Source organism: Dendrobates tinctorius, unplaced genomic scaffold (assembly GCF_039654945.1).
Source record: "Dendrobates tinctorius isolate UK_male_01 unplaced genomic scaffold, ASM3965494v1 ptg000086l, whole genome shotgun sequence".
In the NCBI taxonomy this organism is placed as follows: Eukaryota; Metazoa; Chordata; class Amphibia; order Anura; family Dendrobatidae; genus Dendrobates; species Dendrobates tinctorius.
The window spans coordinates 46,806,127-46,822,104 of NW_027361754.1; the positions used below are offsets into that span (position 1 = coordinate 46,806,127).

General features: G+C 41.4%; 1 protein-coding gene across 3 annotated transcripts in view; it reads right to left on the reverse strand.

The window, feature by feature from the left end:
* SAMD11 (sterile alpha motif domain containing 11) overlaps positions 1-15,978 on the reverse strand; it is a 185,779-nt gene that overhangs the window by 70,440 nt on the left and 99,361 nt on the right. For all 3 annotated transcript variants that reach the window (XM_073585349.1, XM_073585351.1, XM_073585352.1), the window contains exon 4: positions 13,874-13,924. In XM_073585349.1, the coding sequence (XP_073441450.1) occupies positions 13,874-13,924 (51 nt within the window). The remainder of the gene's footprint in view (positions 1-13,873; positions 13,925-15,978) is intronic.

A 15,978-nucleotide genomic window follows, 5' to 3' on the forward strand; every position in this document is an offset into this window, starting at 1 on the left:
TACGGATTGCACCAAGAGATGTCCGGTAGCATCTCTCTCATGAAGAACACAGGACCACTTGGCCGAGAGAGATGGCTGCGGACGAAATGATCAGCCGACAACTATTTAGTGTATGGGGGGACTTAACATCAATGGCTTCCTGAAAGTAAATGTAAACCAGTGCCTACCAGATATAGCTGGGATGGTTTCTTTAGGCCAGACTAGTGTTGCGTCATGTTGACCTGGACAGGGCTGGATAGTTTTCAGGAAAAACTTTGGCGTGCCAGCTCTTACCCCGGCATAAATAAAGCTCTTGTTCAGATCAGTATGCACCGAGATCCAAAAGTTCTGCATGTAATTTAATTATGGGGGTCAAATATTGCACTGTTCTTCTTTTCTACGACCTAAAGAAAGCATCTAGGAGAAGCGGCTTAAAGAATAAGAAAGCGGCAAGTTACAGTTGTGTATAATGGTTGGAGGGGTTGTCTGAGTTAAGGTCCCTCTTTTCCCTGAAACACAACACCTATTAATGGGCTGGGTCTGACATTGCAGATCAATCCTATGCAGGCTTGGACTAGCCCATAGGATAACAGCGGAATCCCCTGGTGGGCCACAGTGCAAGATCTGGGCTCCCAACCCCTCTGTATGGGCAGTACTTGGCATAATTCACTTGATTCACTCTGTACAGAAAAAAAGCAGCATCTCATCATTCATTAACCAAACTACGCAGTTTATCAGGTTTAAGCTTAATCACAGACGCAGGTTCTTTACTGTAAGAGCAGTGAGACTATGGAACTCTCTGCCATATGATGTTGTAATGAGTGATTCCCTACTAAAATTTAAGAACGGACTGGATGCCTTTCTTGAAAAGCATAATATTACAGGGTATATACACTAGTTTCCTTAGTGTTGTGTTGATCCAAGGAGCTAGTCTGATTGCCGTATGTGGAGTCGAGAAGGAATTTTTTTCCCCAATGTGAAGCTTACAGATTGCCACATGTTTTTTTTTTGCCTTCCTCTGGATCAACATGGTAGGGCAGGTTAGGATAGGATATGGGATGAACTAGATGGACTTAAAGTCTTTAATAACTATGTTACTATGTATTATAGAGAGATATACAGTTGTGGCCAAAAGTATTGACACCCCTGCAATTCTGTCAGATAATACTCAGTTTCTTCCTGAAAATGATTGCAAACACAAATTCTTTGGTATTATTATCTTCTTTTAATTTGTCTTAAATGAAAAAACACAAAAGAGAATGAAGCAAAAAGCAAAACATTGATCATTTCACACAAAACTCCAAAAATGGGCCAGACAAAAGTATTGGCACCCTCAGCCTAATACTTGGTTGCACAACCTTTAGCCAAAATAACTGTGACCAACCGCTTCCGGTAACCATCAATGAGTTTCTTACAATGCTCTGCTGGAATTTTAGACCATTCTTCTTTGGCAAACTGCTCCAGGTCCCTGATATTTGAAGGGTGCCTTCTCCAAACTGCCATTTTTAGATCTCTCCACAGGTGTTCTATGGGATTCAGGTCTGGACTCATTGCTGGCCACCTTACAAGTCTCCAGTGCTTTCTCGCAAACCATTTTCTAGTGCTTTTTGAAGTGTGTTTTGGGTCATTGTCCTGCTGGAAGACCCATGACCTCTGAGGGAGACCCAGCTTTCTCACACTGGGCCCTACATTATGCTGCAAAATTTGTTGGTAGTCTTCAGACTTCATAATGCCATGCACACGGTCAAGCAGTCCAGTGCCAGAGGCAGCAAAGCAACCCCAAAACATCAGGGAACCTCCGCCATGTTTGACTCTAGGGACAGTGTTCTTTTCTTTGAATGCCTCTTTTTTTCTCCTGTAAACTCTATGTTGATGCCTCTGCCCAAAAAGCTCTACTTTTGTCTCATCTGACCAGAGAACATTCTTCCAAAACGTTTTAGGCTTTTTCAGGTAAGTTTTGGCAAACTCCAGCCTGGCTTTTTTATGTCTTGGGGTAAGAAGTGGGGTCTTCCAGGGTCTCCTACCATACAGTCCCTTTTCATTCAGACGCCGACGGATAGTACGGGTTGACACTGTTGTACCCTCGGACTGCAGGGCAGCTTGAACTTGTTTGGATGTTAGTCGAGGTTCTTTATCCAACATCCACACAATCTTGCGTTGAAATCTCTTGTCAATTTTTCTTTTCCGTCCACATCTAGGGAGGTTAGCCACAGTGCCATGGGCTTTAAACTTCTTGATGACACTGCGCACGGTAGACACAGGAACATTCAGGTCTTTGGAGATGGACTTGTAGCCTTGAGATTGCTCATGCGTCCTCACAATTTGGTTTCTCAAGTCCTCAGACAGTTCTTTGGTCTTCTTTCTTTTCTCCATGCTCAATGTGGTACACACAAGGACACAGGACAGAGGTTGAGTCACCTTTAATCCATGACAACTGGCTGCAAGTGTGATTTAGTTATTGCCAACACCTGTTAGGTGCCACAGGTAAGTTACAGGTGCTGTTAATTACACAAATTAGAGAAGCATCACATGATTTTTCGAACAGTGCCAATACATTTGTCCACCCTCTTTTTTATGTTTGGTGTGGAATTATATCCAATTCGGCTTTAGGACAATTCTTTTTGTGTTTTTTTCATTTAAGACAAATTAAATGAAGATAATAATACCAAAGAATTTGTGTTTGCAATCATTTTCAGGAAGAAAATGAGTATTATCTGACAGAATTGCAGGGGTGTCAATACTTTTGGCCACAACTGTAGGTACATTTGTGAACGAGGGTAATGTAAGATTTGTATGCAGGTGAAAAGTGCTCCCCCCCAAAGTCAGTGTTACTGGTGGGTCCTTGGCACTCCAGTCCGACACTGGTCCTATGTAACTAAATGGGGCCTCATTGCAATGTTTAGAGATGGCCCAAAGTTATTTCATGACAGAAGGAGACCATATTTTTTCTAATTTCGAAAACCCCCATTTCTGTTATAGGAGACCAAATTCTTAGCAAAAATGGTGCTTAATTTTAGATGCTAAACCATCACCCCAGGACGCAAGGTCATGCTAAACTTGTACCGTGGTCAGAATATTCTGTGCAGTACATAAACACTCCACTCCTCCATCGGTCCCACTCTCATCATCCGTCTTTGACATTTTCTAAGCACGTCACTCTTGGATAGAAGGCGGCCAAGGCGGCCAGCGAAACCAGTAGAGTCTCCTAGCAGTGAAATGGTCAACTGGCATTACTTTCTGTCACCCTCAGCATATTCTGCTCTGAATTATTCATGGATATTTCTGAGAGCAAGACGTGGAAGGAATAAACTTTTAAAAGGAAACCGGACAGGAGGGTACCCTCTCGCTGACCCGGAGAGGGAGGGGGTTAGGGGAAGCGACAGAGGTGGGAAGGAGGTCACAGCAGGGGGGCACAAAACGCAATTAGCATATTTGTAATCAAGGTGATTTGGAATCAATTAACCAAATGCCTTAAGCTGTTCAAGAAACACTGACCCTGCCAATCCTATTAGAGGAGCTGGAGCCTGCGGAAAGATGCCAGCGCTGCAATCCTCAGGGTGATTAACAGCATCTCTGGGGTGGGGGACAACCAATGACCATGGCCAAACTGTGCATGGCTGCAGGAGAAAAGGTGCAATCCTGAATCTGCATGGGAGACATATGTAACAACGGTGCACCATCAATAGTAATGTACTGGTGCACCATCAATAGTAATACAGGGGGGACCAGAGCTTATAGAGCAGGAAAATGGGCGCCTTTTCTATGGCTTAAAGCTTTTCCCCAAATTTCGGTAACTTATGAGTAATCACTGAAGAGTTCTATAACTTTTCAATACATTATCATTTTCCAATTGAGATCTTTCAAATTTCCTTCCACAGTCCTACAATCCCAACAAGTAGGATAGATATCCACATTAGAGTGGATTGGTCACGGGATTTCACAATACAAACTACCTACATTATTTCATAGACCTGATAAGGCCGATGTACTTACTTTGAAAATCCTTTTCGGAGTGACTATATGTTTCTGATATTAAACTGAGTATTTATGATTCCTGCTAAGGAGTGAGCTCACGAGTTCAATAATATTCAGTTTCCACCCACCCAGCCTGACAGCTGCAGTTTGTACTGAGCAGTATGAGATCTAGCCAGCAGCAGGGAGGATGGACACTGAGGAGCGGTCAATCAGGCTAGGTGGTTGGAGATTGATTGTAAAACTTGATTAAGCATTATATATTCATTCTGACAAGGATTTTCATAGTAAGTACACCAGACTTATTAGTTATGAGATATCTATTTGATAATATATGCAGATTGAAATAAAATGACTATATTCACAATATGAAAGAGACAAGTGGTCACATTATAAAGAGGACCAATCGGCTCTCCTGACATATCTGTTTTAGGAAATTATTTTGCTCGAATTCCAGTTGTCAAAAGTTTGCATTAATGTGTTCTTCAGTTACTCCTCCTGGATATGTCTGAATCCATTCATAACTGGGTAACACCATAGTTCTGTCAATCAGACATGTCCTGCCACTGCCCAATAATGGGACACAGCCAACTGAAGAGGGGAGCAGTAGTACCCAGATCTATATTCAGTTCCACCTTTGCACAGGAGGAATTTTGAGGGAATTACATTTTATAGGTAATGCAAGTAGAGGGCTAACATGTCTTCAATAATACAACACAGATCACTATACTCAGCTAAGAAAATGAAATCTCCACGTACGTGTGGCCATCTGGAACATGTCATCCACATCCAAGCATGCCAACACTGACGCATTTCGCGTCAGAGAAGGAGCAAGATCATGGCGGCTCCTCCTAATTCAACAAGTATATGCTTTTTTTGTTTTCTGTGTGGCAGACCCGGCAGAGGATTTGATGTCTTAGCTTTTACAGTTCTTTATTAGGATGGACACAGTGTATAAGGATAATCTAGGCACAAACAGAAGAGAGCCGCTGTTCAAAATCCCACTGGAAAAGACAATTTAGATCCATCAATTTTCTGCATCTAATTTCCCATCTGAACATTTTGTTACAGCGTTTCATTACAGAGCGAGTTGCGATTTTTCAATACACGCCTGTTACAGACAAATCATAGGAAACAATATAAACTTTCTGTTTGTTTATTTTATATATTATTTTTAAGATATCTGATATTTTTCTCTATGTTATTAGAGCAATGGTCTGTCTCAAATCCAGTTAACTATTGCAGTGGAGCAAAATAAAAAAAAATAAAATTTTAGGCCTCATTTTAAGTACGTTATTAATAAGGTGTTTCTTCCGATTCCTGACATCGTGTTTACTGTGGCAAAAACCATTATAGCCACTTTATGGGATATAGAAGCAACACCGGGCCAAAGCTACAGACGTCATTGCCAGTAACCGTAGCGCCAAAAAAATGTTATTTCCTCTCAATATTTCATTTCTAGATCACAGCAGTCACCAAGATTCAGCTGGAAGCAGCATTGGCTTCTTAAAGGGTAATTGCTATCCTCAGATGAATTAATTAAAGGAACGTTGAGAGAATCCTTGTATGATCCACTCCAGTATGATAAAGATGTGTCAGTGCTCCTCTAACGCTCGTGCATTCCTTCTCCATCAGAAGAGCTAAAATGCAGAACATAACAGCATCTGACATAACGACATCCTGTGACATTATCATCTCCTTATAAGAAAAAAAAGCCCTAAGGTGTCAAATAAAGGGACTACTGTACATTGCCGCTATAAGACAAAGCGGGGCCAGCTCCTAATCAAGGCATCCATTGGTAAAGGCATCAAATAAAATGCCTATTTTATTCTTTATATTAATAATACATATGACTATATGATATTAAATGGGTAAGAAGCATTTACCTCTCTGTCCAGCAACCCTCCCTCTGCCGACAGTCTCTCTCTAGAGGTAAGTTCACACAGTACAGAACTAAAGCAGATTTGCACAGATAATGCATTACAGTACACATCTCATCCACACGTTGTCGACTTTAAAATCTGCCGCATTTATTTTACTCACTTATTTAGCGCCATCATATTCCACAGCGCTTTACAGATATCATCACGGTCCCCATTGGGGCTCACAATCTACATTCCCCATCAGTTGTATGTCTTTGGAGTGTGGAAAAAAAATGGAGAACCTGGAGGAAGCCCACGCAAACACGGGGAGAACATACAAACTCCTTATGGATGTTGTCCTTGGTGGGATTTGAACCCAGGACCCCAGAGCTGCAAGGCGACAGTGCTAACCACTGAGCCAATGTGCTGCCTGCAGCATGCAAATATTTGTTGTGATTTTTCGCAGCAGAGTTCACCTGCTTTTCAAAGTAGCAGAGGTGAAATCTACCATAAATCCACATCAACATCTTTATGAATTACATGCAGAGTTTGCTTCCAGTTCAGTACAGATTTGAGGCAACATCTGCTGTGTGTGGATCTATAATAGCAGTAATATAGTAACAGGGAGGAGGGGGATGCAGCTGCAGCTTGTCTTTCTTACTGTAACAGGGAGGAGGGGGATGCAGCTGCAGCTTGTCTTTCTTACTGTGTTTCTGCATGCTTTGAAAAGGGGAGCAGAAGTAAGGAGACATCAATTTTGTCAAGGTGATGGAAACAGAACTATCCCAGATGGGTGAGCAGCCAAAAACAACCACTGTCATGCTGAGAAAAACCTGCACACTCCGGAAAGTAATAGATTTACAGAGGGCAAGACATAAGATGAAAAAAAAGACACCAAATACAGGTTAAACCCCAAATTTTGGCAGCAGTACATCAGTCATCTGAGTCGAACACCTTAACCCCTTAGTGACAGAACCAATATTGTACTTAATGACCAGGCCAAATTTTACAATTCGGACCACTGTCACTTTATGAGGTTATAACTCTGGAACGCTGCAACGGATCACACTTATTTTGAGAATGTTTTTTGTGACATATTGTACTTCATGTTAGTGGTAAAATTTCTTCGATATGACTTGCGTTTATTTATGAAAAAAAAAACTGAAATTTGGCAAAAATTTTGAACATTTTTCAATTTTATTTTTTTTTGTCCTTAAATCAGAGAGTGGTGTTGGTCTACTTTACATCAGCACAATTTTGGAAACAATTTTTTTTTGTTAGGACATTATAAGGGTTAAAAGTTGACCAACAAAAAACTTACTTTAGACCCAAACATTTTTATTTTCACAAGGGTAACAAGAGAAAATGGACCACAAAATTTGTTGTGCAATTTCTCCTGAGTACACCGATACCCAGTATGTGGGGGAAAGCCAGTGTTTGGACGCATAGCAGGGCTCAGAAGGAAGGGAGCACCATTTGACTTTTTGAACCCCAAATTAGCTGGAATCAATGGCGAGCGCCATGTCGCATTTGGAGACCCCCTGATGTACGTAAACAGTGGAAACCCACCAATTCTAACTCCAATCCTAACACAGCCCTAACCCTAATCCCAACCCTAGCCACAACCCTAACTCCAACACTACCCTAACCCCAACTCCACAACCCTAGCCCCAACCCTAATCCCAGCTCTTTCCCTAGCCTCCACCCTAACCTTATCTCAACCCTAACCCTAGCTCTAACCCCAACCCTAACTCTAGCCCCAACTCTAACCCTAATGGAAAAATGTTAAGAATTTTTTTTTTATTTTATTATTTTTACCTAACTAAGAGGGTAATAAAGGGGGGCTTTATTTACTATTTTTTTTATTATGATCACTGTGATAGGTTCTATCATAGTGATCAAAATGAACCAATAGGAAAAATCTCCTATTGTTGCCAGGTGCCGGATGGCAGATATCGGCGGGTGCACGGCGCATGCACCCACCATTTTCTTCCTGGAAGAAGACATAGAGGGCCAGGGGACAGAGCCGGAGGGACCAGGGGACACCAGAGGTATCGGGAGGTCTTGGGGGACCCCATTTCTTTCTCCTCTGGTATGCTACATTATATCAGAGGAGAGAGAAATAAATGAGAAATCGGACTTTTTTTATGGTCACCATTATTCCGTGAATAACGGCAATTGCAACACTGGTCGGGGGCGGTAAAAACCGATCAAAATAATCTTCTCTGGGCTCTCAGTTACTCCGGTAGCCGAGACCCCGGAGATTTTCCGAAGCTGAGGGGGCGCTATATCCTTATTTCTCATTGCCGTTAAAAAGCGGCACTGAGGAATAAGTACCCTTAACTGCCGCTTTTAAAAGGCGTATCGGCGGTCGTTAAGGGGTTAACTCTACTGATTTTTATCTTCATCTGTTGCTGACTTGATGCCTGTAAGATTACCAGTTTGCATTACTACTTTCCACCATTTACCAGAAAATGGGCTTGTTCAGTTGAGCGTATTATATGTCCTTGTGTTGTCCATATGCAAAATGGATGGCATGTGGACAGCACAAGAAGCAATGCAAGACAATGCTGTAGTTCATATGAGTTTGTGCACATTGACCAAAGGATAAAAACAAACAAAAAAAAACATTGCAGTGTGCACTACCACTAGTATGATCTGTTTTTTTGGTTGGATCTGACTTGCCCATTAAACTCAATGGGTATATAAAAAAAAGCATATGTCATATTGTCAGCATCTGTATGACATGGCGGATCCAGTATCTTTATCTTGTCCTTTGGATAGGTCGTCAATATCAGATCAGTGGGGGTGCGACACCTGGCCGTCACATCGATTGCTGTTTCTGATGCCGGCTAGTAATCAGTTGTGAAGCTGCATAGCAAAGCATCATCAACTGGCCGGGTACTGTACAGCCGCCCCTACTATAATGAATGGGGGGTGGATCTGTACCACTATACTGTTGACAGAGTTGGCAACTGATAACATCCGGCCAGCACTAGGAACAGCTGATCGGTGGAGGTGCCACACCCCACCAAACCGATATCCTGTAGAAAGGTCATCAATATAAAAGCAGCGGACGACCCCTTTAACATTGCAAACTGTATTTGGCATTTTATAAATTGTTGATGTGGAAAAGGATGCATATGGATGTAAAAGAAAACAGACGTAGGGTTGACATAAGGATGAAAAACAGACGATTTTACATTTGTTTTTCTGAACCCATCCAAAGGGTGATAACCTGGTGCACATAAATATCAATGATAATTTATGTTGGGGCATTATGGATTTATAAATAGATTAATATATAGATCGAGCTCAATCAATATGGGTCATTTTGGGTTATGATGACCCCAGCGTTTCTTCTGCACTCATCTGACCCCAGCAACCGTTCATATAAGTAATCAGGTAGGGAAAGAGTTACTGTGGCTTCTATAAAAGTACCAAGTTTAAAAAGACGCTTCCCCCTACATAAAATATGAGCAGAGGAGACATATAAATAAAGAGTAAAAGCCCTCTCAGCCGCTCTCCATCCTTTAACGAGCTCCCAGCAGCTGCAGGGATTATACTGAGCCGCGCAGATCAATAAGGAAACCAATCACCCTGACCCTGCCGCCTCCCACCTCCGAAAATAAAATCCGATAAATGCTACCAAGGGGCGGGAGATCCGACAGCTCTGGGAGGAAGTCAGAGAGTCTGATTATCCCCAAGAGCGTCCGCAAGAAGCTGATGATCCCCGCCAGCATGTGTTGCGTGATCGTTATCTCCGGGAGCATTTTGCACGCGCGCGCGTTTATATTTATAGGATATTAGGATCTGCTGGAAAATTAAAGGATGGGTGCATTTTCTTTATCTGGGGTTGTGATGCTGAGATAAGATGCTTGTAAAGAGGGATTAAAACATCTGAAAATGTCAAAAAGAGCCTAAATAGAAGATGCTTTAGTCAATAAGCATTAATAAAAATTAGTGCAGCGCTACGAGAGATATTGGTGCAGTAAATCCACATCAAATTTTTGAATGAGGAACCCAATTACAATCATTATTTGTGAAAAAAAAAAATTGGCAATTATAAAATTTATATACAAGGACGTCACCAAACATAGCCCCAGTATTGCAACAGATACAAGTCAGTAGGGAAATCCCAGAGAAAGAAGCATTACCAATTTCCAGAATGAAGCAGATGCGGCTCTCTTGTAGACCACCCAAACCTCTGTTCCGGGAAATCTTTGACACTTCTTTCTGAGGAAAATCTCCACGGATCTGAGTGGCTCTTTGTTTAAACTGTCGTGTAAGAGATTTACAGTAATGGAAATCTTTAAACGGAGCTGATGAGATTTGGGTGCTCTATAGTTCTGAAAAATGGGCACATGGACTTGCACCAAATATGATTTTCTGCCTCTTTGGACACTTTTAGGTGGATTTGAAAATTTGAAACAAATTAGCAAAGTTAACAAAACTTTGGAAAACTGCAGCAATCCAGACTAAGTATTTGTGTCCACAGCCCATACATCAAGGCTCATCCATGAGGACCGCATTTCAGGTCCTAGTACTGGGGCAGTAGTTAATGAATCCACCGGTGGGAGAGCGGAGCAGCCATCTACTACTGGCAGGTAGAGGGCACAAGCACAGCATTACCAGCGCTCTACTACTTTCCTTCTATCCATAACCCTGTGCTGGGCGATAAGAGAAGGTGACACCCCCGTAAAAGACCTGGTAAGACACAGCAATCTGAGTCAGCACAGGCTGAAGGGATCGGTTTTATGGATATGACAGCTGTGGGAGGGACACGCATAGCTGACACTAGTCCCATACAGTAAGGGAAAGCTGTGTAAGCCCCTTTCGTCAGTGCACAGCTTGTTAGGGCAGGATGACCCCCGTGGGGATAAAAGGGGAGGATTAGGGTCAGGATTTACTGTAAAGCACCTAAAGGAATAAGAATCTGTTTAACGCTTTACAGGAGCAATATACAGCAAAATATTCTGGAGACAACCAACTAAAATTGCATTAAAAAGGGGTCTTACCAAATAGTTATTATTATGCTTATATAGCGCCAACATATTCCACAGCGCTTTACATACATTATAATCTCTGCTACAATCTTTGAAGTGTGGGAGGAAATCCACACAGACATGGAGAGAACATACTAACTCCTTGCACATATCATCCTTGGTGGGATTTGAACCCAGGACCCCAGCAATGCAAAGCAACGGTGCTAACCACCGAGTCACTACTCATCTTCTATAAGACTGTACGGTCCTCTGCTGTTCTTCAAAAGTTAAACGTAATTAAAGGGGTTGTCGCATCTTCTAGCCTCAGGAGCACACCGCTCTTCCATGCTTCTTGATTGCCGCTGCACTCCTAAATAATGGACCATTCAATCAACTACATTGTTTTACCGCTGGCCCACACTGTGCGCTCTCCAAATTTCCTCTGCAAATAGAGGAAGTTTTGACTCTGCAAAAGGGGCACTGACTCTGGCCAGATCCAGTGATACAGCAAGCTGCAGAGCAGCGCTTACAAACTGCATTGGAAAGAGCTCCTAAGCACTGCGCTCCTTGCCTATAAGCTGCAGCAGTGGCCAGTTACCTAGACAATAAACAAAAATATTAAAAATTTCTCTAGTCTTGGAAAAGGAAAATGTTTTTAAAAAGAAGTTGAAAAATGCCTTTTTTTACAAGCAATTTAACATGATGAGACACCCCCTTTAACCCAATTTAACATGATGAGACACCCCCTTTAAGTCAATACTACTTAATGATACCAGGAGCAACAGGGAGAACTTAAAGTTGTCCACCCTAATAAAAAAACAATGTCCTCTGATGCTCCTCCATTACAATGCTAGGGTTCCTGCATCAGCACTGGTCATGTGCCAACCATGAGGAGAAAGAAAAAAGATCAGTAGGCACCCAGATGCGGTGTGAAATCAGTGAGTGAGTATGTGCTTTGTAATTTTTTACAGCACAATTGAGCTCTTGGTAAAAAAAAAAAAAAAAGTAAAGAAGCTGCTTACAAAAATCAGGTTTTGATGAGTTTTTGCTGCATTTTTGTTGTCTTTTGTGCATGCTGATAAAGTTTAGTGCCCCCCCAAAAAACATGATGCAACTTCCTTAGGTTTTTGCACCAAAAACTCAGCAAAACCTGATACCTACATTTTTTGCTGCAATTTTGCACTTTCTCATTGCTTTCTATGGGTGAAAAAACGCTGTAAAAACATTGAAAGAAGCGACATGCTGCTTCTTTAAAAAACGCAGCAGTTTTCCAAACCAGTCAGGAAAAAAACTCAGCAAAAATGCAAAGTGTGAACATAGCCTAACATCTAACTCAGGTGCAATTGCAGTTAACCCTAAAATTTTACAGCAAAGCCAAAGTCACATTTATTCCGGGGTAGATTTGGCTTTTATTTTTCTCATGGTTGACTATAATACCACACTAGGTCCCTCCTCTTTTGGGAGACTGTTCTCTTTCATTGAAAAAAAAAAGAGCTAATTTTTGATTAATGAGCTTCTTGAAGGACCCGACTGAAATATTAGAAGCCAATGTAGCCGAGATACTGAGGCGCTCAGTTCTCAGAAAGTAATTCACGAGACGCCCTCTTAAACATAAAAAGGCCGCTGTGCCCCCGCTGATTCACACAAGAGGTGGACAGATTAGAATGGTGTGAAATTGGCCTCGGCGTCAGGCGCCTCTCGTATAATGCAGACTTCTGGAGCAGCGGTGATAAGTAACCCTGTGAATCCATCAGTTCTGCATAGCACAGCAAAGACTGCTGGGCCTGTAACAACAAGAAATGCTTCCTAACTCAATCTTGGCATTTTTTTATATGTATATGACTTTTCTCCAGCCTTCACCTATAGAGCACAGTTCACCGTGAGCTCCTGCTCCATGAACAGAATGCAAGAACTACAGCAAAGACTGACACAGAGGAAGGAAGTTTTTACCAAATGTGCCATTTAAAAAGTTGGGTGATGACCCTTCATGCTGGAAATTAAGATAATTGAAAAAATTACTGAACAGGACAACAAGAAATGATGGACAGAACTTTTTATTTTTATTCATCTGGAAGGAAGAGACTCTTTAAAGTCTATAAACTTCTTTGCACAGATTTTTTTTTTCAATTGTTGATTTGCTTCCGAAATGCAAAGTTAAGCAACTCTCTAAATAGTCCTCATTAAAAAATGTCTATTATTTTGCTGCTGCAAGATCAGTGCTAAAAAAATCCATTAAAAGTTCTGTAGGCTCTTCCTGCTTTCCCTCATCTTTCTCTGAGTAATAGATGTAAATGGATGTACACAGATGATCACTCTGTGGAAAAGAGAAAAAGTATCTACTGTCTCAGGGAGGGGAGATAAAACAGATAAAATAGGAGGAAAGCACCTGATTATAGAAATCAGTGCAGGATAGAAGCTGTGCTGTTATACAAGGTAATGAAGACAAAACCGAAAGAAATGAACTGGAATATAAGTTGGTATATGTACAACTTGTAGGAGCATGTTCACGCTGGCCATTAAATAGACAAAACCTGATTGGGTCCACCTTGTTGGTGATGGGATAGTGGCTTTTACGCTTTTTTTTAATCAAAAAGCAGTGTTAACTAAGTACCTTATGTTATTTATAGGCACCATCTCAGGTTTTGCCACGTTAATGAAGACAGCGCCACTCTGAATACAAACAGACCTCACATCCAGTCTATATTACAGGGAGCGACACTTGCACAGAAGAAAAATCCAAAACTTGGATCAGGCTGCAAACTGCATATCAGGAAGTCTGAAAATGAAGGAAGATTGCAGGGTGAAGCTCGGTGCAATGTTATTAACATTGACATATGTAAAAATCATATTTTCCATGTCAAAGGTTTAAATGGATGTGTATGTGCAGATGTCACATCATAACCATCCCTCAATACTGTCAAACAGTAGAAAAAAAAAATCTATATACTTTTAAGCTATGGTACATCCTATACAACCAGTATTGATACATGCAACATGAATGGTATCTATACAATAGTGCACTCCTGGGACCAACAACATCCTACATAATGTAAAACAGGAAAGTAAATGTGGTACCTGCAAGAGGAGTCTTGAAAGGAGATGTTTAAATCCCAATGCGCCCGTATCCTGTTGATAAATGAATATAGTAATTAATATCTAGACAAGAAGACAAATCACATACAGTCAAGTCAAGAATAAAACAAACTTAAAGGGGGTTGTCCTGGACTTTTATTCATAAAATAGGTCATCAATATCTGATCAGTGGGGGTGACACATGGCTTCCCCGACGATCAGCTGCTCCCAGTGCTCAACTATGGAGCTCTGTCAACTTCCTAATGGTCACGGCGGGGTACTGCACATCGGTGCCCTATTGATTTGAAAGTGTATTTCGAAGCTGGAGAATCACCAATGTGGCTTTTCATTGGAGAGCAAAGGTGGAGGTAGGGGGTCTATAGGGGAAAAAAGCAACTCCAATTATTAGATTTGTCAGTGTCCATCATTTTTTTATTTTAACTATTCCGTCTATAGTAACAAAGAGGTAAAAATACTTTTATTTGGATAAGCCCAATTTTTCTTCAGTGATGTCATGAGTGCAGGCATTCATCAATGATGTCACAAGGATTGCCATTTATCAGTGATATCATGAGTGAATGACTTCTTCAGTGATGTCATTAGTGATGTCATCACTGCAGGCATTCATCAATGATGTCACAAGGTTGGCCATTCATCAGTGATATCATGAATGCTGGACTTCTTCAGGGATGTCATCACTGCAGGCATTCATTAATGATGTCACAAGGATTGCCATTCATCAGTGATACCATGAGTGCAGGGCTTCTTCAGGGATGTAATTAGTGATGTAATCACTGCAGGCATTCATCAATGATGTCATCAGTGCAGACATGAATCTAATATTGTATATGCCTTCACCAGTGATGATAGATTTTGTATTAATTTATTTTTTTCCTGTCACATATACATGTTAACTTATAGATTGCCCTCTAAAAAAATATCCATTAGTACAGCAGATACTAGATGAACGTGCTTTGATAGAAAAAGGTGTTATGTCTTTGTTCCATACACATTTTTGCCAGGACAATAAAAGAGACAAGATCTGAAGAAGAGTTAGAATTTGTAGGGCACCAGAACCTCTACTAGAGATGAATTTGCTATTTTTGTAGATCTCCCTTTTACATCCACACCGCGTGCCAGTCCTGTGCACAAGAGCCTTATAAAATAGCCAATACCTGTGCTACCATCAAAAAGCTAAAACATAAGGGTTTTTTCACAAATTGATTGATAGATCTCAGAACGACTTCCTCCAAAGGATTGTATATTGATCTGAAGATCTTAGTCCTGATCCTTATGCTAGGGTTTAGGCGATTGATTAAACTAGAAGTGAACTTGCTGCTTGGGTACGATTCGAACACTTTGGGAATCTCTTAAAAGTGCCAAGACTACCGGAAATATAGAAAAAGATCACATACGACTAAATAAATCCAAAATCCATAGAACCAAATTATCCCAAATAAGTACCAAACTTTAAAGGTCAAAAGATAAAATAAATGCAAAGCCACATCAAAAGTATCCAGGACTAGCATATGTTGTGCAATTGTTCTCATTCCCTCACCTTTTCCACCGTATTATTACATATTTATTTTTCTTTGGGTTATTGATGTCATCAAGAAATAGGCTTGAAATGGTCTATACAGCACAGAGAGGCAGACTATTGTATAGTGGTGAGGAAAGTTACACGAACCCTTCAGTAAATCTAGTTAGATCCTGAGCTGGAGACATTCCCCTATGAAGTCCCTTAAAGGGGTCCGGGAGGCAGTGTTGGACTGGGCAGCCAAGGGCCCCCAAGTAACCAAGACCAGGACCTCCCTTTTCAGCTACATGAATAAAGGGTTGTCTAGTAGTTGACAGTCCCGCAACGGAAAAACAGCTTGAAGGGGTTACCTCTAAGGGGTACTTCACACTAAGCGAGATCGCTGATGCGTCACTGGTTTTGTGACGCAACAGCGATCTCGCCAGCGATCTTGCTATGTGTAGCACGCATCAGCGACTGACCCCCCCCGCCGGGTATTGCTGATCGTGCAGGAATGTCCTGGGCCATTTTTTATCGCTGGTCTCCCGCTGGCCAGCACGCATCGCTAAGCGACACGCACGCTGGTCCTGAT